Below are 22,808 nucleotides of genomic sequence, written 5' to 3'. Positions count from 1 at the left end.
TGCCTAATTACATTTAAACTAAGAACAACAGATTATATGCGTTCAAATGACCAGATCACAATGCCAATCAGAAGGGTAAATAAAACATTATGATAATGTACAGTGTTTTTTTCTGCCACTCATTGTGTTTTGGATGAAGGCCAAATTGATCTCATCTGACCATAGCACCTTCGTCCACATGCTTGCTGTGTCCTCTACAGGCCTTGTGGAACAGTGCAAACATGACTTCTTCTGGGTCTCATTTAACAGTGGTTTTCTTTTTGCCATACTTCCACAAAAGCTAGATTTTTGGAGTGTATGACTCATACTCATTCTATTAACAAATTCTTCCACCTGAAGAATCTCTGCAGCTCCTCCAGAGTTATCATGTGTCTCTCTGGTTCTTCTCTGATTAAGGCTGTCCTTGCTTGGACTTTCAGTTTAGTGACAGGGAGTGACGTGACCTCCAGCATGACCTTTGCTCAGCCAGTAAATTTATCTGATGCCGCAATAAAATCCCTTCTAATCCCCATCGAGAAATTACATAACCTTTTCAGCCAGAAAAGTACATCAAAAAAGGTAGGGCAGGAATTTTCTCTTTAATGGCATCAAAGCAGAAAACAATTGTTTATACAAAAGGTACTTGTGTCAAATGTTGTTCTGTTAAATGGGAGGCAGTTGGAAGGAGGCCTGTGGGTGCTTGATGGACTACTTGGATTTACTCCCAATAAAGGAAGGATTTGGCTGTGTTAATAGGATTGATGATCTGAAAAGATTAAGTGCCGCGAGGAGAAGTTCTTTACCTCTTCAGCCAGACACAGACAGAAACTATTATAGCTGATGACTAATAACATGCGGCCCAGTGCATATGTGTTAATGAGCTGACAGAGCTTGAAAAGAGCAAGTGTGCTGGAAGATTCTGACCTGAGCGCAGTCAGGTCACAAAAATGAAATTCTTAGGTGTTTCACGTGATTCTGATAATGATTTCATGCTAAGATGCATTAATTCAGTCAATATATACAAAAGACTCCCATGTTCAACTCTAGGGTTTAAACATATAAATGATCTGGTCTGTTCCAAGTTCTAAATTTGTTTGAATCCTAGCTGTAGGGTACAAAAACATACATCAGCTGAGTGTGAAAACTAAGTGCAGTTTTGGAGCTGTCTTAGGATTTTAGAGAAAAATGATCAGCACAATGCCAATGAGGAAAGATGTCAGCAAACCCCTTAGAAAGCAATTGCTGTTGCCCAACAATCTGGGAAGGGTTATAAGGTCATTTCCGAAGAATTTGAAGGCTGTACAATATTTAAGACATTTGCCAAACATCCCAGAGGTGGATGTTCCTACAAATCCAGCCCTGGGTCAGACTGTGCAAAATTCTGCAAAATTGCAATAAAATAACAGCATCAACAAGGATTAGGTCTGTGGTCAGGTAAATGGACTGAACTGAAACGCACTCACTAACACACCGATATGCAGATCGGTAGGCAACTTCAGGTTAAGTGCCTTGCACAGGGGCACATTGACATATGGCAGGAGAAAGCTAGAATTGAACCCACAACCTTCTGATTGCAAGACGACTACTGGAGCAGTCGCTCCCATATTCAGAGGTTGCCACAGCATTGCTGAAACATTTCAGCTAATACATTCAAATTTGACCAATCTATACACTTTCATGGTTCATTTTATGTTTTTCTACAGGTCTCTTAAGCCAGACTTTGTCCTGATTCGCCAACACGCCTACAGCATGATTCCCGGCGAGGACTTCAGGAACATTGTGATCGGCTTGCACTTTGGTGGTGTCTCGAGCGTCAACTCTCTCTTCTCTATATACAATTTCTGCAGCAAACCTTGGGTGGTAAGCAGCCTTTAACAGCTCTCTTTACTCTCCTTTAACCTCAAAAGATGGTCAGACTTGCTCTCTCAGCAGCTGCTCCAGGCTGATTTATATGGGCCATTACACGGAGCTGGAACACCTGTGTCTGGAGCAGGAGGTTTTTGTCACTGTACTTATTAGTAGCTTTGTAAGAAATGAAAAGCCACAAATCTTCAGTGAAAAACGTGTAGATGCTTAGCTCTGTGTGACTTCATAAATGCAGTCTTGCCGGGTACAATTTAAGTTTAAAATATGCTTGACCTGGGCTGACACTTTGTCATGTGGTCTGTAGAAGTACTTTTGTGTCCCATTTTATTGTCTTGTTATGTATTTCATGAGGCATGCAATATGTCCCAGTGGTCAAATCACTGCTTAGTATTCCTAGAGTCTTGAACTGCCCCATACAATGCAATTACAATGTCAGGATAAGCTCAACCCAAAGCTTGCTTGGGGCCCTTCTGGTGTTCGTCCTTAAAGGAATCATGAAATTAAAAAGGATCTATAAATATCCTGGTTGCCTTAGCTCATTGTTTGAACAGTGGGTGTTAGATCCAACTCTGACTGGGTGGGTCCCAACTGTTTCAATCCTATTTTCTGAAATGGCCAAACAATAAAAGCATTTATTATCCAAGTGCCAGGTGTTGACTGCAATATGATCTATCAAACAGTGTTCAAATGATTTAAATTGTTAGTGGAGAAAAAGCTATCCAAAACAACCTGGTCCTATGTGGAAAAGTAATTTGCCTCCTAAACCTAAGAACCTTAGGCATATGTCAGCTATCACATATGCCATTAAGCATGTGTGATAGCTGACAATGAGTCTTTTACATCACTGTGAAGGAATCTTGGCCTAATCTTCTTTGCAGAATTGTTTAACTTGGAGATTTTGAGTATGACTGGTCTGTTTCTGCTGGAGAGCAGAATTTAAGGTTCCATCTGGAAGTTGTCCAACTCCTGAGGCAGCAAAGCAGCTTTGGATCATCACACTACCACCATGTTTGACTATCTTTATGATGTTCTTTTTATGAAACGTTTTGTTAGTTTTACACCAGATGTAATGGGGATGCATACCTTCTGAAAAGCTGCATTGTCCTGTCAGTCCACAGAATATTTTCCCTGAAGTGTTAGGGAACATAAAGATGTTTTTTGACAAATATAAGATAGGCCTTTTTATTCTGTCAGTAGTGGTTTTTGCCTTGGAACTCATGCCAAGGCTCTGGTTGTTTGCTCTGTCTTTTTCTCATTGCTGAAAAATAAACACTTACCTTAACTGAGCCAAGGAACCCCTTCACTCCTTGAGGTGTGGTTCCAGGTTCTTTTGTGACCGTCCGAAAAAAAAAAGTCACAATTGGGAGTACTTTTGGTAGGCCTGTCTCTCCTGGGAAGGTTAAACACTGTTCCATGTTTTCTCCTTTGTGGATATTGGCTGTTATAGTGGTTTTCTGGAGCCCCAAGGTAGAATACGCTTTTTACATTTAGCACTTTATTACATCCAAGAACTACAAAGTGCTTTACACTACAATCAGTCATCCACCCATTCATACTGACAATTGCAGGCTACATTGTAGACACAGCTGGCCTTGGGCAGACTGGCAGAAGTGGGGCTGCCACCGGGCCCTCTGACCAGCATCAGCAGGAAAGGCGGGTGAAGTGTCTTGCCCAAGGTCACAACTGTTATGGACAAAGTGGGAGTTCAAACTGGCAACCCACCGGCTACAGGACGAACCCTTACCACCTGAGCCACCGTCACTCAGAGGGTCTTTGTGTCTCATCAATTTGAGAATTTCTTTAGGTTTGGGATTGGGCTGTTGTGCATTTTTTTAGCCAACTTTAACTTTATGTTATTATACAGGATCCATACAGGTTTTACTAAAGTGAGAGTTCTGGGACTAATCGGGCCTTGATGGAGTAGTAAACTTGAAATCCTTCCTAAGAACATGGTTAATTACAGTTAATTTATGATTTAAAAAGAGGGGCAATTCGTTTTTTACATAAAGGAGAATTGGTTTGGGTAGCTTTTTCACTTTATTAATGAAATAATCTGAAAGCCACTTTTCGTTGTCCGATGAGCTAACCCTTCCCTCCTACTTCCCTATGTCTAAAGGGATTGCTCAATCCAGCTCTCCATCCAATGGGTCCAGACTTCCCTAAACCTGAAAGATCTTACTAAGCAGGTTTACTGAAAGTTCTGTTTAAGCTGGTGTCGGGAAATGACTCGCCTAGCCTCTGACAGCCTTCATACAAAAGTCTCGCCCTTCTTCAACTGGAGGTCTGGACGACTGAGTAGCCCACCGCAGTCATTCACATTTCAACAGTCACTTTTGTTCACGGCTGCTCGTTCCCTAATTTTACACCTGGCTCTTGGTATATGGGCTAGGTTAATTTTAGTAGCTCGGCACGAGCCCCAAGGGGGCTGTTTTAACAAACTTGGCTAAGGGAACAGATAAAAACCTCCTAAAATTTCTTAGAACCAGGCCACAAGACTTTTTACCACCAATGAAAAACCAAAAATACAGTGACTCAATTAATTGAATGTCCACGATTTAACTAGAATTTTATATACTTTCTTTAATTAGTAACGCTTTTGCAGGGGTCAGTAACAGCTTCAATTCGGCAACACATAATAATTACAATAATAGAAATAAATCAATGAACTCAACCTGTCTTTCCCTGATGCTGAAACTAGTGGGTTTGGAGAGGCTTTGAAGACGGAGGTTCATCCATGCACCTGATGGAGATGTTTCTTCTGGTAACAGCAAGTGGTTTCTTGAAGGGAATACGACTTAATCTTCAGTTTTCTTCCTTTAAGTGGCAGGCACTGATGCTCCAGGCTTTGATGGTTAAACAGAAACTTTGTTGTTATTTGTCTCCGAAGACAGTAGTTTCCAGAGGCTGAAGAGTTGAAGGAAACCCGGAAACATAAATGAGGTTAACTCAGGACTTCCAGAAGCCTGAAACTTAGAGCAATCAGCCGTTCACCGATCAAGTTTACTTCTGTTGTCTGGATAAAAAGGCTTTAGATTAAATCAGATTCATAATCTTGAAGCGCAGTCCTTCTAAGGCAAACAGGTTGATCCTCTTTTTAATGCAGTCGATCAGGTGGGCTGTCTCTGGTCCTTTTCCATCTAAGCTTCTTTTCTCCGTCCGATCTTGTTCGCTGGTCTTCTGCGAGGAAACAGCACTTTGGACTAATTTGTGTTATATTCATCTGATATTACAATTTTTTTGGTGGTATAAAATATTTAAATGCTTCATAAAAGAAAAATTAAGACATTTGTAAGGGGGCAATTACTATCAGAAAGCTGTAACTTCTGTCTAACCCCTTTTGTCCTCCATTAATTGACGGTTGCCTCGTATGTATTTCTCCTTGCAGTTTTCTCAAATGATTAAGCTCTACCACTCCCTCGGTCCGGAGAAATTCCCCCTGAACGAACAAACCTTCTACCCAACCCACACACAAATGGTGAGTAATTTCTGGAGGTTTTCCCCATTTAAACTAAGGAAAAAGAAACTTACAACCATCTGAAATGCATAAAAGTGATTACAAAAAGCCTTGTTTGGTCCATTTTTCCTTGGCTCTTTATTATAAAAATATAAAACACAGAAATTAAGTCAAACATTTCTCTACCCTTACAAGGTAACACCTCACCCACCCCACACAATTCAGGAATCAGTGCTTACACACAGACTGTACACAGCTTTCTTGGTTTCAGTTTTTCCTATTTTTTAGTTTGAACTTGACCAATTGTTTCTGTGTTAAGCAGACAATATATTTACATGAACAGAAACCACAGAAATAATGACACAGAAATGCCACAACTGGAGGAAGAACCTCAAGAAAACATATAAAGGCAATAGTGCCCATTAATAAAAAAATCTGTTTTCTCATTTTTTTCAAGAAGCATTTTGGGTGATAACCCAAAATTGTGTTGCTTGAAGAAAAGATTAAGTGAAGCACTGCATCTGCAAGTTAGTTAGATAGCTTAGTTTAAGATCATCTAGAAATGTGGGTATCATTCTCTAGCCTGAAGCTAAAGTTTTATTTGAAATGTAATTGTTTAGGAAAAAAGTTTCTAATTTTTATGGAAAACTTATGATGCTGACAGCTGAAAACAAAAAATAGTTGTTTCCTGTATCTTACATTTCTGCATCTTATCTAACCCACGTAATCTAAACTGATCTACACGACACCCGTCTTTAGCTTCGTATCCATCTTGATCTTAGTGATGATCATTTTTAAAACCCATTTTTTTCTGAAATGGAAAACCTTTTGAAAATGTCTCCTGTAGGCCTTCAAACAAAAATTTGCTGATGGGTCGCTAATCCATTTGAGGCAAATCTGTGTCTGCTGATGGAATGGACTGAAGGGAAGCTAACAGTAACAAAAAAAAATCCAGATTGGAGCAGGTCAATAAGAATGATCTTAGTGACAATAAAATTAATCTATGATGTTCATTTAAAATAGTTAAATACAAAAGATTGAATATACATTTAGAAAATATCTCATACTCATACAGTGAAACCAGTTTAGACTGTACTATTGATGGGTTGTTGAATAGTACCAACAAAGGGAACCATGATTGAACACAAAAAGTACCATACAAAATAGATGCTTGTCCTTCACTCTAACTGATTGCAAGTGTTGCTCTGCAGGTTGTAATGTATGTGAGACTACGTTGTACTTTTTTTTTCTTTCTGTTTTTGCACTTCCAATAAACATAAATAAATGCATTATAGAGATTTCTGCATTTCTTTAGCTTATCTGTATATACAGCATTAAACAAAATATCACAATTCAAAAAATGAGCTCTTCCCTGCGTTGGCACTGTGTCAATGTTAAAATTTCTCTGATATAATCTATGCAAAACAAACGAGGAGGTGGTTGGGGGCTGCAGTGCAACTGCTTAGAGAAGCAGAGGCACTACCATCTTAAAGACAGATGTTACAGTAACAACTGAAGATAACTGATCTGAAACTACATTTTCAACAAGTTTTCAGAATTTGAATATAAAAGTACAATTGACATACCTCGCATTATGGCACAAAATCATTATTGAAATGTCTTTTGGCAGTGTTGCTTGCAAGTGCCATGCAGGAGTGATAATTGGGTTTGCATCACTAAGGTCTACTGTTGTGAATAACAAGATATCATTTCACAACATCTTTAGTTTGGTGTGTGTTATTTTTTTAGAAGATGATCTGCATTTTGCCAACATTTCAATCAAATTATCAGTAGATTAGCTGTTTAAGGTCAGTGACGCTTCTTCAATTTTTAAGCTCCCATCAGAGGTTGATAATGGTCTTCCCGTATAAATGTCTGATAAACTTTTATGTACTTCTATGCATTTCTGTTGTTACAACCACTGATCCAAACACGATGGTAGTTGACTGAGTGGGAAAACATTACAAGGTTAAAGGGCCCTCTTTACAAAAACATCAGAAGTGCTACAGACAGGCACTGTAATCTATCTGCTCTTTTCTGCCTTTTAGAGAAGGCCATCACAAGTCCAGTAAAAGTAATCCGAGTTGGGGACAGAAATGGGGTGGGAGAAAGTTGGTTTCTGGTAGGATGTCCTTGCAATCAGGGATCAGTGGCATTGATGACAGTTTTATCACGAGTGGTCATGCCTCGATACCAGCTGCAATAGCCCTCCTTCTGCTGGATGCAGGCGTAGTGCCGGGACTGGTAGCCAGGATAGCCAAAGTGGGACAGCATGTCTGTCCACAGGCACTCATTCTTTGAGGTCACAAAGCAGGGCAGGTAGTGGCAGGGCTTAATCTACAGAGAGAAAAACATAACTAAATATGTAACCATTAGGCTGAAACAAACTGGCATTCATTAAAATACATTTCATAATTGAAAAAAGGTTCATCTAATCACCACCAAAGCCCTGCCCATCAATTTTTCTTTGTAATAAACAATACTAAAACTAGCATTAAAGGGGCTGAAATCCAGCAAATTATTGAGTGTTTGGTTGTTTTGAGCAAATGTAAAGTTTTTTAAGCAATTTAGGAGAAAAAGGCAGAAATCTTATGGATGCAAAATGATTTTACAATTTTTTATGCATCAATAGAGTATGACAATCAGCCAAAATAATCAAAAAAAAAAAAAACTATCAATGGAAAATTGTCAGCAGAGGATATACAGGTTGAAATGCTTTAAGTTACTAAAGCATGGAGAAACATTAATCTGTCAGTGTACATGTTAGTCCATGTAAGGAGTAGAAAGCAACTTAAGAACTTGGTGTGGTAAAATATTTCAACACGTTCCATCTCATCTTTCCTGCTTTGGCTCTGGGAGCATCAAAGATCAGGTGCCTAAGTAAATAGAAATGATTTACATTGCAAAGGTGCCAAGTTCACCCTGATGCTTGTATGTTTTGTGCAGAGGAATGTGAAATAAAGCATCTTCCTTATGCAGTCAACTTTTAGGTAGTTTAAGGATTTAGTCAGGCTCCACTGCATTGAACGTGCGTCATTACGCCAGGTGCTCGCACAAAAAAAGCCGCTTCCCAGATTAATGAATGGCACCAACTGACAGGAAAATTCACATAACTGCGCAGAGAGGTGATGAACGAAAAGGCTGGATTTAGTGGGAGGAAAAGTGAATCACCGGCTGCAAAGAGCTGCACTTATCTTGGATGTGAATGCACCGGCAAATTCAATCAGCACATTTTAGAGAGTGTACTTCCCGTTTTGGCTGTTTTTCTTATTCATTTGTGGACTGTCAACCCTCTATGATTCAGAAGTGTGAAATAAGCAGTACGAGACATTTCCTGCTTTCAAAGGCAACAAATCAGAGTTCAAGCTAACGTGCGTCGATGTTTTATCTTTTTCAGTCAACGATAGCTATCTTTGCTTGCCTCTGGGTCATAGGGCCACGTTCGCCCTCAGCACTGTTTACAAGTGATGACCCTTATAGCGAACACATGGGTCTCTGCTAATCCACTTATACTGATAGTGGCTGAGTGTGTTAGCAGATGTCCAGGACAGCGCTCTACAGTAAGACATTTGCGAAGAGGGTCAGCAGCTGCACAGCAGCAAGCTGTATGCTTGAGCCGCAAGAAACTGTGAATGAAGACTGTTTCCAGAGCTGTTACTTAATTCCCAGTGATCGTAGTAAAACTTATTCTTTTTGGCATTTATGCCACTATTCAACATCCATGAGATCTACAAGTAGAAACTAGGCTGTACAAATGTTCATAAAAACATCTTTATTTCTTGGCTTGTACAAGTCAAACAGTAGATCTAATGGAGAGAAACTGTAAAAGTGGTTCCACGAATAGTAAGTTACCTCTCTAGTACTCATTAACAGAGTTTAATAGTTTCTGATAAAACGCAGAGGAGCAGCAAGCTCTCCATCCGTTTCCTGCATCGTCTTCTTGTTTCCACTTACCCTGCAGTTGCAGCCCAGCTGGTAGCGGTGGTTGAAGCCCTTCTTCTGTGCCAGTGAAAGGCGTTCCCACCTCTCATTGAAGTTGCAGAGCCCTGTGTAAACTTTATCGTCGTATACACGACCTGTGGGAGCAAAAGTGAATGAGATGAGCGATGGGTTGAATGGATTGGACAAGTTTCTAAAATAGGAAAAGTTACTAGATTATCCAGTATTACACTACAGCAAGTTATATTTACAGTGCCTTGTGCAGTGCATTTATACTCCATTAATCTTTTACACATTTTGTCACATTACAACCTGCAATAGCTTTTATTGGGATTTGTGTGATTGACCAGCAAAAGGGGGTGCATAATTGTAAAGTCTTTCCCTGCTGAAGAGAAGCATCCCAACAGTATGATGCTGCCTGTTTCATGGTCGAGATGCTGTGTTCTGTTTCAAGTGCAACTATAATTTTACCCCACACGTCATGTTTTACATGTTGGCTAGAAAGTTCCATTTTGATCTCATCTGACCAGAGAGCCTTTTTCTTCATATTTGCTATGTCCCCTACCATGGCTTGTGGAAACTGCTAAACTGGACTTCTTATGGCTTTCTGCTACCGAACAGGCCACAAATGTGTAGTGTGGGGCTAACAGTTCTTTCAAACTCTGTAGTTACTCCAGAGTTACATTAGGCTTGTTGGGTGCTTATTTGATGAATACTCTCTCTCCCCATCCTGTCAGTTTAGGTGGACAGCCTTGTTTTGGTAGGTTTATAGTTGTGTGTGCAATACTCTTTCCAGGATGGTGTGAACAGAGCTCTGTGAGATGTTCAAATGCTTGGAATATTGTTTCATAACCTAATCCTAACAACCCTCTGAGGTTTTTACAGAAAACTTGTATTTATACTGAGATAAGGCATTATATACACATGTAGGCCGCACCTTTTAGACTTTATTGTGAAAAGATTTGAGCAGCTTATGAGGCTCTTAATGGGTTTAAGGAGATCTCAAAGGAATTTGGAATCGGTAATTTCACTGTACGGAAAATAGTCTACAAGTGGAAGACATTCAAAGCAACTGCTAACATGCCCACTTTTGGAAATCTAGGATGTGGATGTTCAGCCTAAAAGCAAACTGCAAGATGCTAAAAGAAGTCTCAAATAACCTTAAAATGTCACTGCAAGACCTACAGCAGGCTCTTATTACTGCTGTTATTAAAGAACATGCCTGTATAATCAGACAGAAACTGCTCAGGTTTAACTTTCATGAGAGGTGTGCAAGGAAAAAAAACATGAAGGCTAGACTGAGGTTTGCCAGAGAGAATGTTGCCAAAGACCTGGAATAATGTTATTTGGAACGACGAGTCTAAAACTGACTTGAATTTCTTAATACATAACTGAACATTTAAGAGAGTTTCCTATTTTTTCCAATCTAATCTAAAGAACCAGAACATCACAGACTTCTTTACAGTTCAGCTGATTTTTAATCTCCCCCGTGTAACTCAGGATTGTGCAAACCTATCTCTCCAGAAGCCTGACTTGTTTACCTACAGTAAGACAATCCGTACATTAGGCCTATATTAAACCAACACCCCTCATATATTTCAGAATATCTAAAGGTCATCAGATGTCTATATTTAGCAGCGGACCATTTCCAGCACCACCACAGTCTGTGAGCACCCAGGAGCAACAATATTTGTCACCATTTGTCTCCTCCACAGTGCTGTCATCAAGTGGGAATTTAACAGGTCGCAAATATGTCGCTTTTAGTCGCCCTCCTGAAACTGCAGCACAGGCAGAACCAATGCACTGGATCACTGGAGTTGCTTAGTGCCTGATTCCATGGCGTTGAGAGTGTGGCTCGCTTCCGAAACAATAATCGGGACCAGAGCCCCCTTAAGCTTGATCAAAGGAGATTCCAACAGCTCATCTCGGAGGCCCCTGTGTTCAGACTGCTTGTAATGCAGTCATGGTTATAGACAGAACTTATTATAGACGTCCTGAGAGCAGAGAGAGAGACGTCGACTGATGTAATTTGTGCCCGGACTGGGTAAACATAGCTGTTGTTGCCTGGCAACGGCGGCTCGTTGGCTTGCACCGTGCGGTGGAGTTGCAGTATTTACAGGTTGGAGACTCACTGACACCTATATAAGTTGAGTGCTGCAGGGTCCAAAGTAAACAGCATCCCTGATGGAAATAGCAACTCATAAAGTGCTTGTGCTGGAAAATGCCAGTCGCTTCCTGCTGGCTGTTAATTACATGCTGTGAGGGAGAGAAAACTGCTGAGACACAAGGGGAAGTCTTAAACAGCGCCTCACTCTGCCTCTCTGTATAGTAGCAAAGAGTCTTCTAATAACAGAGGGAAAGTTTTTGTCAGAAGACGAATGAAGTCCCATGGGAGGAGACGTGTGGGATCAGAACCAGTTGTAATAACGGTAGCTGGACTTTGGAAGGAAACAAGCTTTTCCTTCCAAAACCGAGCTGACTAGAATGTTCTCAACATCTCATTGGACTGAATGGATCTTATCTACTGGCTGCACATAGAGTTCAGTGCAAAACTATGCCATGTTTTCTTTGAATACAACAAAATCCTTTAAAGTATTTTACTGGAATTATATGTGACACAGCAACACAAAGTAGTGCCTAATTATAAAGTGTAAGGATACCCCTAACTAAAATCCAGTATAACTAATTGCTAAAAATGTTGTAAATGTCCACTTGTGTGCAGTTCAGTCTCAGTATGAAGCCTTCAGTTCTGTCACCATCTAAGAGGTTTGTAAGTGAACATTAGTGAACAAACGGCATCATAAAGACCAAGACACACATCTTGGTTTTATGATGAGAAGCTACCAAAACATGGCCATCCACCCACATGCTAAACTGGCTGGCTTTCATGGAGAAACAAACATGGGAAAACTTGTAAAAAAAAGTAATATTGCACTGCACAAGGCCTTAATCCAATTAAAAATCTTTGGCAAGACACTCCGCTTTTTTGCATAAAATCCCTAAAAAATATATTCCTTTCTAGAAAACAAAAAATCCAAGAAACTGTTGAAAGGGTTATATATAAAATACTTTTGCAAGACACTATATGAAATCTGGGAAATACAGTACAAAGACATAATTGGCATCATACAGCATTCACTGGTTCAAAGTGTGACTTTCCCAAAGCCAAACAGCTCACCTGTGATCAGGTACTGGTACTTGTTGATCTCAAACTTGACACCACACAAACTCTCGGAGGCATCTGTATAAATGTGCTGCACATGCTGAACTTTTTCGAATCCTTTGTACATCTGAAAAACAGAAGTCAAAGATGGAACCACGCACTGGAATAAATTGTTAGGCCTCTCACAGTGATAGTCAAAAGTCCCCACATGAACAACAAGAAAAGGAAATAACACTCCTGCCTTATCAGATGACATTTTTCAAAGAGTGCCTTGAGGGAATAAAAGTCTTAGGCTTTTGGCAAAATCCCAAATAATGTGGTTTTGATGTGTAATGTTCTTCAACTTTGATAATTTTGTGATAGGTTCACTGCCTAAAGTCTGTGTTTTACAGATGATTGTTTCCTCTTTTCTTTTTTGGGTATAATGTATTTTTCTGAGAACAACAGGAAATCCCTGTTTAGACTCGGCGCTCCCAGAAAAACGGAACAAACTATTACCTCAGCCAGAAACTGTGCAGCCAAAGGGATTCTTCTCATAGGATTTGTTGAAATCTGGAGGCCGCTTTTCTTTTTTATATAAGCTGAAACAATTACAATACATAACAACTAGCCATTTGATGCTTTTGTAACTATATGGGATTGTACAGATACGGTGCGTGACTCTTTACTCTTGGTGCAAGGAGTTTGGTTGAGCTGTAATGCCTGTAAGCTTACTAATCCTCCGGCCTGGCTCATGTCAGAGCAACGGGCAAATATCAGCATCTGTCAAAAATATGGAGCATTACGTAAGGATCCAGAGAAAAGGACAGATAGGCGTTCAGGACTTGTCTTCCAGTCTGCTTTTCAGCTTGTACACAGCAGCTCATAAGGTGGAGAGACACTGGTGCAGGTCAAGAGTTTCTTATATGTATAGTATGATTTCACCTATATCTGCCTTTGGTTTTTAAGAGGTTTCTACACAGAGATTGATCCAACAAAAGCCCAGCATGAAAGAGCTGGAGTTCAACATGAAGAAAAATCTTCAGAATCGATGAACTGATGTGATGTCGTCAGTTTAGACACCATTTGTCATGTTGATTTGTCAAACATGATTAGTTTAAACTAGCACTGCTTCAATCACGCACCCGGTAGTATCAGAGTGTATTTTGGAGGCTATCTCAAAAATGAAGGTTTTATTAATCGATTTCTGGAAAAAATGAATGGAAAGTTTTTTGTAAATGTGTAAAAGTGATTTTTCTGTTGATTATTCCATATTTCCGCAGCATTTATTGTTAACTGACTGAGTCGTCTGACTTGATCTGATTTGTAGGAGTTAATCAAAGGCTTATTTGGTTTTACAAATACAATATTGATTTAAAATTGGCAGTTGTATTCCATTATTCCAAACTGCATTAATAGGAAGTAACTGGGTCTCAATAAATCATAAAAAGTTTAATAATCAACATTTTTTTAAATGACTCTTCAGTTTACACGTCTGTCTTTTCTTCTAACAACTTTTTTTGAAATTGAGAAATTTGCTAATGGTGTTAATTTGTTCTGCAGCTTTTGGAACTCTGATTAGGGGCGTAGGGTTTTATCACACTGTGATAAAACTGTAAGGCCCAAAGAGATTTCAGAGATCTCAACAGGGGGCCAAAACAGGTCAATTTTGAATTAAGTAATTTAAAAATTAAGTTATATTAGATTATTTTATGTATTTAGGTAGGCCTTGAATTTAAGTTTAATGGTCATAGAATTAATAAATGTAACCTCCCGAAGTTACAGAAACTCTTACTTTGTTAATTTATTCCTAAAATGATGTATGTCTTGTCAGGTGAGCCTTAGATGCTTCCATTTACAAATTTTGTAGCAGGTTGTCTATTTAACAACCTTTCGATGAGTGCTAGCAGGTGTCATAGCTAGACCGCCAAATAAAGAAACTTTCTTTACATAAAGCCATAAAGTTTTATCAACTTTTCAATCACAAACCAGAAATTCCAAATTTCTCTGACACCCAGTCAGTCAGACAGCTTTACGCTCATTATATTATTAGATAAAACAGTTCATACCACTTTGTACTACAATGTTACATTAAAGATCAGGAACTCTACTCTGTTCGATTAATACAGCTAGCGCCAGAGATATGCTAAGCTCAAAACAGATAGCTTAGCTTATATTTTATCAGTAAGAAATACATCAATAGAAAGTTGTATTTTTTGGGATTCTATAGGTAATATTTAATCAACACTATAGTAGGTGTGGGTTGGTTACAGGTATCAAGGTTCACCGGAGTTTAAGCCAGTTTTCTCTGGCTGAAATCTTCATGAATGTTTTTTCTGTTTTGCTTCATGTTCCAACCTGAACAATAAAGACGAATGGGGGTCTTACACTCTCACCTTCATTTGCTTGACGGTGTAACGCATTGTTCCAAAAGGTCCGTCTCTCAGGAGCTTCTTGCCGACCACTTTAGCTCGGATCACTGTAACGGAGACCGACACGTTTGTTAGAACACAAATGTGAGTTATGATTTTCAGTCCAATCAAATAACATGCCAGCCCGTTTAGGGGAGAGACATTTATAAACTCTTCATAAATAGCGCATCATAACCAGGTTAGCACCATCGGTAAGCTGTTCATACGATTTCCTGCATCGCTGCATTGTTTCCAAAGAAGGATCAACACTTTTAATGAAGAGAATTAAAAGAAAAGAAACATATCTCACATAAAATCAGCGATCACTACTTAAAACTTATTTTTGCTGATTAAAGAAGTATGCCATGATCCCCATAAAAATCTGATCATTCTGCCTATATAGGCATCACTGACTAAAAGAACATGCTATTAGTCCGAAGGACCCTCATGTACATATCAGCAAGGTGAAATCAACTGGAAGTGCCTGATTGCTGTAACTGATGCTGGCATAATGGATCTTTTTGAGAAGAATCTGGAACAGGGAGTATAGAAATGAGCATTTATTTGAGCTGCTAGATAGGGCCTAATGCGGGTCCTGCATAAGCCATTAGCCCTCTGAAGTTCACCTGCTGCCGAAATCAGAGCAGCCGCAGACACAACTAACACTGGTCTTGTTTGTTATCTTCTCCCTGTGGAATTTCCTTCCCACATTCTTCGGGGGCTCGCATTCCCCAGAAAGGGGAAAAATAAGCAGAATTCAATCTTCTTGGGTGCAGAGAGACAAACAAGGCATTTGCCACCTTCTTTTCTGCTCTCGGTTTATCTTGCCGGCCACTGAGAAATGGCGAGCTTGTGCAGGAAGTAGTTAGAGCATGGCCACCCAAACGTGGTGACCACAAATTTGCTCTGGATGTGAAGGCCCCAATTTGAACTGAGAGTTTATTTAAACTTGATTTTAGCCAGTATGGACTGGTTTACAATGAATAAAGAGAAATATCTAGAATTCACTCCATTGTTGTGAGCTTAATTTGGTGCATTTCTCAGGTTTCCTATATATGGATATATGGATGGATGAATGTAACTTTATGCAGTATAGGTCTATTTTTGTTTACTAGGCTTATTAAAACTTGGGAAATACTGAAATTAAGTTCTGTAATTTTTCAAACTGGGTAGGAATACTATTTTCTGAAATGTTTCTGGTCATGAATGAACCTGCTAAGGTTGAAAAACAGGTTTTGAAGTTCTTGACAGATGACCACTTTCCCCTGTCAGCATTCCATTTAAACGTATTGAATTTCACTGCTTCACAAGAAAAACACCTAACTAAGGCAAACATTGTTCATGAGAGGATTAGCGCACGGCTTCCTACCCGCCACATGCTTCCTGACCTTTCACTAGAACTTTCCTTGATGCATTAATCTATCAATTCTTTTAATTTGATCCAAAAGCACTACATTACAAACTGACCTCTGCTAAATGTACCTAAACTCTGTTTGACTGATGTCTGCTGCAGCCATTACAGCAGAACCTGTGAACAATTACTAAGGAATTTGCAGACATTATGGGATACTTTTCCCTTGGTTAAATACACCTCCCATCATTATTTTACGTTTCACTGCAGAACCATGTATTCTCTACCCTAACCTCAAAAAGCGGAATTCAAAACCAAATATTCTTGCTGGAAGACCCTCAGCTAAATCAACTAATGTACACCACCAGTCAAAGGTTTGAACACACTTTCTCAACTGACTGAGCTTTCACTGGTGGTGTATTCCCATGCAAGATCCGCCTTATTGACTGGCAGCCACCAACTGAACAGTGATGGTGTCATCTCCCATGGGAATGTGTGAAGGGCCCCTGCTGTTCTTGAGGAGCAATACTAACAGCACTTGACTGTTTTTAGGATTTTTGATGGTTTTAATCTGCAATAACCCAGGTTATGTTGGGTACAGATGTCATAATGAGCTGATGTTTAAACCAATGGGTTCTGAGAATGTTGGATCATCTTGCATCGTGTTGTGAAGAGTATTCCCTACATGATGTACAATTGAACAATGCAACATCCTTCATGCTCCCTGCTAGTTATGTTGTTTTGTGCGTCTAATTCCCTGGAAAATGTTTGCTGCTTGTAACACGTCACTTCTGGGGATTGCTTTATATGTGCCATCCCCTTGCAAATCAAATCACTGACATTTCGATCACTGATCTGCCTGCATACCAAACTAAAGCAGTTCTATCTAGGCATGGGCCGGGTACTGCTATCAAGGTATACTAAAGCTGTAAAAGAAAACTTCCGCTTTAACTGTTCCTACAATAAATGTTATTGAAAAACTTGAACTGAATGATTAGCATTTTCGTTTTTAGCCGTATGAAGCATTAGAATTATACAGTGTCACCCTTTCCACACATGTGGCTGCGCACTACTGGTCAGCTGGGTGAAATTATGGTGCTACCCAGTTTCCTAGCATACATGATTTTGATAGCAAAAAACACACAGTCATGATGTGGAAACGTGGAAACTCACCACTCTCATTGAGGTAAATTCACAATGTTTATCATCATCGCAATATGAATGTGTGAAAACACAATAATTGTTAGTTACCCTGTAATTCTCATACTGGCACGTGCTTAGTTGTGTTTGAAAACAGCATCACGAGAGAAATAGCCTGGAACATGACATATTTGACAGTATGCATCAAAAAGTTAAAGTATTCTGCGGCTTTTTACTAATACAGTATTAGCTTATAACATTTGGCAAAAACTAATGATGCACTGCTTAACTTTTTAACATCCTTTATAGATAAAAAGGTAATGTAACATATGAAACTCCAGGTTATTGCAGTAATGCACAAAGATTCCTCTTCAGCAGAGGAATCTTTGTGCAAATTCTCATGAGTGGGAGGCTTTTCATAGTGAGAGAGGTAACCAGGATGTGACAGAAATAATGTGAATCCATTTTTCACTCACCATCCATTGCCTAGAGCATGGGATTATAAAAAAGGTTGAATGTGAATGCTACACATTCATTTCAGCCTACATAGTGTGACAAACTGCAGCCATAACAAGGGTTGAGGTACTGTGTAACTTGGGTGTATGCCTGTGTGAATAAGAAAGAACACGGGTACGAATTACTGATTTTAGTTTGCAGGAAGTTGTCCGAATATGAGGAGGTACGTAGGAGGATTTGTCACACTTTAGCACATTTACAGATAAACACTGAGTCCTGGCTGTAGAAACCTGTGTCAGAATGAAACCACAAGAGAAAGAAAAGAAACTAATACATTTATGCATGATAATTGAAAATATGTAAAGTCTTTCAAACTATGCATCATTGCCTCATTTCCTCCCGCTTATGTTCTATATGCATTCATGAAACCATAATTACTGCTTCTTCTGACAGTTACACTTGCTGGTCACCATGTTTCCTTTTCCTAGCCATGGCTGGATGGGTGCTTCCTGACTAATCTATAGTTGCCATGTCATTTTTATCTTTTGCACTCACTTGTCATTTGCCAACTACCTTTCAGCTTTTCCTTTTATACTGCTTAGTTAGATGTGTTGTTTGTTGTTACCTGGATGATCTAACTGTCAACTCTGATATAAAAGAGTCACTTCATTTTTCAGGATTAAATTGGAATTTCTAAATGCGGTCAGCAGGAAATTGTGAGTTTCCTAAACCTAAAAGTGAAGAGATCATTGCTTTGTACCATATTAGGTCTTAGTGTTGTGATGGGTGTATGTTGGACCATTGTCTAAAGCCCCCATACTGGCCTCCACGAGTGTGTGGTCATTGCAGAAGGGAGGGAGTGTGGTCTGGAGATTTGATACGCCGGGCTTAGGGGACAAACATCTCAGGCTTTTCCGGAATCCCAACTTTGACATCTCGTCGTATTTCAACTGACTTTTGGGAAAACTTTGGAAGCCATCCACTCTTACATAATGCACCTCACCACAGGAGTCTAGATCAAATGCAATTTATCAAGCAATCACCTGTTGCACAGCAGATAAGGAAGCGAGTACTGACTGCCAAAAGAAGCAAAAATCTAACTGAATATACATAACTCATAAATACAAAGCAAAGTACATTTTAGCTCTAGATATTTTCTCTGCTAACCAATTCCATCTTAGCGAACTGACCTTTTAATTCACAGGAATTCTTTGCAACTAAACCAGTGAATTGTGCAACCTTGTAACACCTTTCTCTTGCCAACCATGCAGCTGGGAACAAGCTTCTTTACAAATTGACGCACTGACCTGGCAGTTGGTTCTGATCTTGTTTAGGGAGGGACTTGAAAGAATTACTGCTACGCATTTAAACAAGTTAATGACCCGTTTTAACAAAGCCAATTAGGTCTCTGAAAGGTGTAGTTATATAACATCAAGAACTGACATTATTAGCCAAACGTCGTCAGAACAGTGCTGTTATGGCCAACGTCTCTGTGAGAACAATTGTTTACAGCTCAGTGGTAGTCAGAACATCATCTGCTGCTAGAAGAGCATCCTGCTTTTGAATATTTCTGTTAAAATATTTCACAGTGTAAATGGACAAGCTTCAATAACCTAGTTTCCAGAGCTTTATCCTAGCTGGGGGGTTTTTTCAGTGGTGTGCTTGTGGGCGATTATGGGTTACGGCCAAGAAAATAAGAGCAAGATGCTTTGAACTCCCCTTCAGGTCTTAAACTGGGAAGATCCAGGATTGTTGCCTTTGATGTTGACAGAGACAATTACAGGGTTTCTCTCTCATCACCTTAACCCCCTATGTCTTTCTGTTGCCAGCCTCTCTGCTTTGAATGCAGAAGACCTCCATAAAATCCAAAAAAACGACTTGTGGATATAAGAACTGGATTCTTTATTTCATCAGAACTTTATTAATGCATTCTTTATCTCCAAACTTGACCCGGATTATTCAGCATCAATGGCTACCATGCTTGGGGCTTTTCAAGGACTGCAGTATCTCAAGCCAAGCCATTACCTTGGAAATAGGATTTGTGGAGTATCCCCATTGAAGTCAATTCCAGATTCTACTCAGGCAAGTCTCAGCAGGCGACAACATCATGAGCCATCCAAATTGCTAAAAGGTGGCGGATTAGCATTTGAGGAAGCTGCAATTTGACTCAGTCCAACTGGGTCACTTGACTAAATAGGCACCTACTCTCCTAGAGATTTGAAGTATCTAACGTTAAGACTTTCTCTTTTTAAACGAGGAATCCTTAAACGGCATGTTGGTTAAACATCTATTTTGAAGACCGGTTAAAATGTCAGGTACCCTCCATGTCAGGGCTTAACAATGTGGCCCTCTAAATTAAAGACGCCATCTATACTGTAGTCTATTACAACGGATTTGGTATTTTGAGGGGCAGGGGTTGTTTGTTCACACAATATATAATCAAAATTAAATGTAAACAGTTTCAGAGGTTTGTTTTCTTTATTTCTTTCGTCTGTGGTATAAATAGAATTTGCATTTTAAATTGGGCTCAGATCCCATGATCCCAAAAGCAATGCTTTGGACAAAGAATTAAATGTTATTAAAAGTATTTTACCAAATACAGTTTTGCAAGATAAGTCTTATTTTGTTTTTTATGAATGTATATTTACATAAATGAATATCTACATGCTCAATAACTAATCTTTTGAAATAATGGTCATTTCAGCCCTGACCAAACGACAAAAAAATATTGTGATGATTTTTTATGTCAAAAAAAAAAAAAGCTGGAGTGACCAAAGTTATTTTCCAGCTGTATGCAGCATAAAATCTTCAACACCCCTCCCTAACCTATTGCTGCTGGCTGGAAGAAGGAGTTGAAAAGTACAACTAATCAGGTCTTTGGATAAATCCTTTAGAAATATGTTATAGGTAGTGTTATTTATAGTGTAGCAATCGATTTGCTTCACTACTTTAGCAACACTTGGATAAAGTGTTTCTCTTCTGTTCTAAATAAAAGCAAATAGATCATCTCAAGGTTCTCAAGGTTACCATAGTGACAGAATATCATACTGGTTTCATGCCTATACAGAATAAAACTTCAGGTCCTAATTTTCTATATGTGAAACGTGAGCATATCCTATCTGAATTACCTCAGTTCCCTAACACAGCGCCCCACCTACCTAAACACGGCCTCATTCCCTGCAGGGTTCAATTGCCTAATCGTGCTAAGCCAGATCCCGAGTTCATATTATTCTGGGCTGTCAGGGTGAGCATATCCAGGTAGTAAAGCCTGCTGTGTGACCCCTATTTTACTGCCGCTTTTGAACAACAGTGTGGCAATATCTTGCTGTCCATCACAGAAATACCACAGTGTGCAGATAAATAAGAATCTTGTAAAAACATAAAAGCAGCATCTTTTTTACCATCTTATTAGAGAAATGTATAATGAAAGATATTACTACAAAAATATGGATCTGTTTGACATTAGATATTGTGCTTCCTTAAAAGAATTTCCTATAGATAGGTAAAGATTTTTTTAGTAAACAAAATATTATTTGTATTCTTCACAAACTCTTAAAAATCAGTGAAACAGCCCTTTTATTTAGCCGTGAATCAGAAGCTGTGAATTGGATTTCAACTTATAAGTGTGATTAGATACCTGCAGTCTATGGCCATACTATATCTCACAGCGCTATACTTTTGCACAAGACAGGGGGCGCCCACTCCTCCTTGAAAAAAAAAACGGTTGGGGAACAACTACAAAATACATTTTCTTTAATGCCGCCCTGGGCAGGGAGCCATATTAATCATTTCAAAAGCCCCACTTCAAACACCGAAACCAAGAGGATCTCTTGATGTGACACTTCCACATCTTCGGTGTGAATAACACCTGAATTATCCACAGGATGAATTTACAGAATATCCTCCGTTCAGTCAAAAATGAAAACAGCTCATTAATCCAGCAAAAAAGAGTAAAGGAAGAAGGTTATAATTCTAAGGCAGAGTGATGACAAGGTTCCCAAGGCCTCTTCAGAGATAGAGCATTTTGACCATGACATGTATGGGTGAAAGAGGGGACATCTGACTTAATTAAAGTTATCTGCGTCGTTCATTACAAGATACCTCCCATTAATAGCAGATTACATTGCCCGTGGCATATAGATCAGTAATAAATACACCAAAATAAGCTACAAGCTCTGATACTTGATCTGCAAGTTTTTACAGTGTAAACTGGAGCAGTTTACGGGCGTCCTGTCTGCCCCTTGTTGACGTGCGTCACTTTGATCTGATCGTTTCCTCGCGATAATATGAAATCAAAACGAGCAACAAGGCTATAACAGCCCACTCAGTTTATGACTTACCTATGTCGGAGTTACAGAAGGCGTCCTGCGGGTGCCCGAGAGCACAAGAGCAGCCCTCGGTCAGCTGAGGGACCTGCAGGCTGCTGAAGACCAACAGCAGGCTGATCAGGTGCTGGTACACAGACTGCATTTCTCTAAAGTTCTGCTCCTCTCTGTGCTGCTGGAAATAAACTGTGCTGGAGTCCGAGTGGGTCCGCTGCGGCAGAAGAAGCAGAGGCGGCTCTTTTTTGGTGTGTAACTTCCAGGAGGGAACTGCTGCGCACTGTTTTACGTGAGCGTTTCCTTCTGACGGCTGAGAGGAGGACAGCCGCTCATATACCCGCGGCGGAGCTCGCCTCAGGCACGCCCCCCTCTCCGGATCAACAGCTCGCGGTCGCAGCGGCCAATCAGATCCGAGTGATGCCATTCAGGAATCAAAATGACGTAGCTCCTGAAACTTTCATACTTTCCCCCCAAAATAAAAGGTCACTACAAACCACTGAGTGTCGCTGGCTATACATACTCAATTAGAATGTTATTTACCGCATATGAAAAGTACCAAAAAGGGAGTGTGCTGAAATAACAAATAGGCAGAAATCTGATATTGAGGTCCGCATTAGGTTGCCAGAGTTGTATCAGGTGAAATGACTTAAGAACCATATTCACTAGACATGGAAACAAGAGGACTTGTAGTTTACATAAAACCAATAAAATATAAGCAAACAAAAACAGTGTTTTGCTGTTTGAAGGC

General features: G+C 39.6%; 2 protein-coding genes across 3 annotated transcripts in view; one reads left to right on the top strand and one right to left on the bottom strand.

Annotated features, from left to right (window-relative positions):
- Window positions 1-22,808, top strand: part of syn3 (synapsin III) — a 164,901-nt gene that overhangs the window by 77,067 nt on the left and 65,026 nt on the right. For both annotated transcript variants that reach the window (XM_047389546.1, XM_047389547.1), the window contains exons 5-6: window positions 1,683-1,839; window positions 5,231-5,320. In XM_047389546.1, the coding sequence (XP_047245502.1) occupies window positions 1,683-1,839; window positions 5,231-5,320 (247 nt within the window). The remainder of the gene's footprint in view (window positions 1-1,682; window positions 1,840-5,230; window positions 5,321-22,808) is intronic.
- On the bottom strand, window positions 5,419-22,502 carry LOC124882900 (metalloproteinase inhibitor 3). Its single transcript, XM_047389548.1, has 5 exons — window positions 22,079-22,502; window positions 14,777-14,859; window positions 12,417-12,528; window positions 9,254-9,375; window positions 5,419-7,636 (listed from the first exon to the last, which is right to left on the bottom strand). Exons 1-5 carry the CDS (start codon window positions 22,482-22,484, stop codon window positions 7,439-7,441), a joined length of 921 nt encoding a protein of 306 aa, XP_047245504.1. The 5' UTR covers window positions 22,485-22,502; the 3' UTR covers window positions 5,419-7,438.

Source organism: Girardinichthys multiradiatus, chromosome 17 (genome assembly GCF_021462225.1).
Source record: "Girardinichthys multiradiatus isolate DD_20200921_A chromosome 17, DD_fGirMul_XY1, whole genome shotgun sequence".
Classification (NCBI taxonomy): domain Eukaryota; kingdom Metazoa; phylum Chordata; class Actinopteri; order Cyprinodontiformes; family Goodeidae; genus Girardinichthys; species Girardinichthys multiradiatus.
The sequence above is the reverse complement of the archived record's forward strand: the minus strand, read 5'-3'. Positions and strand labels throughout refer to the sequence as shown.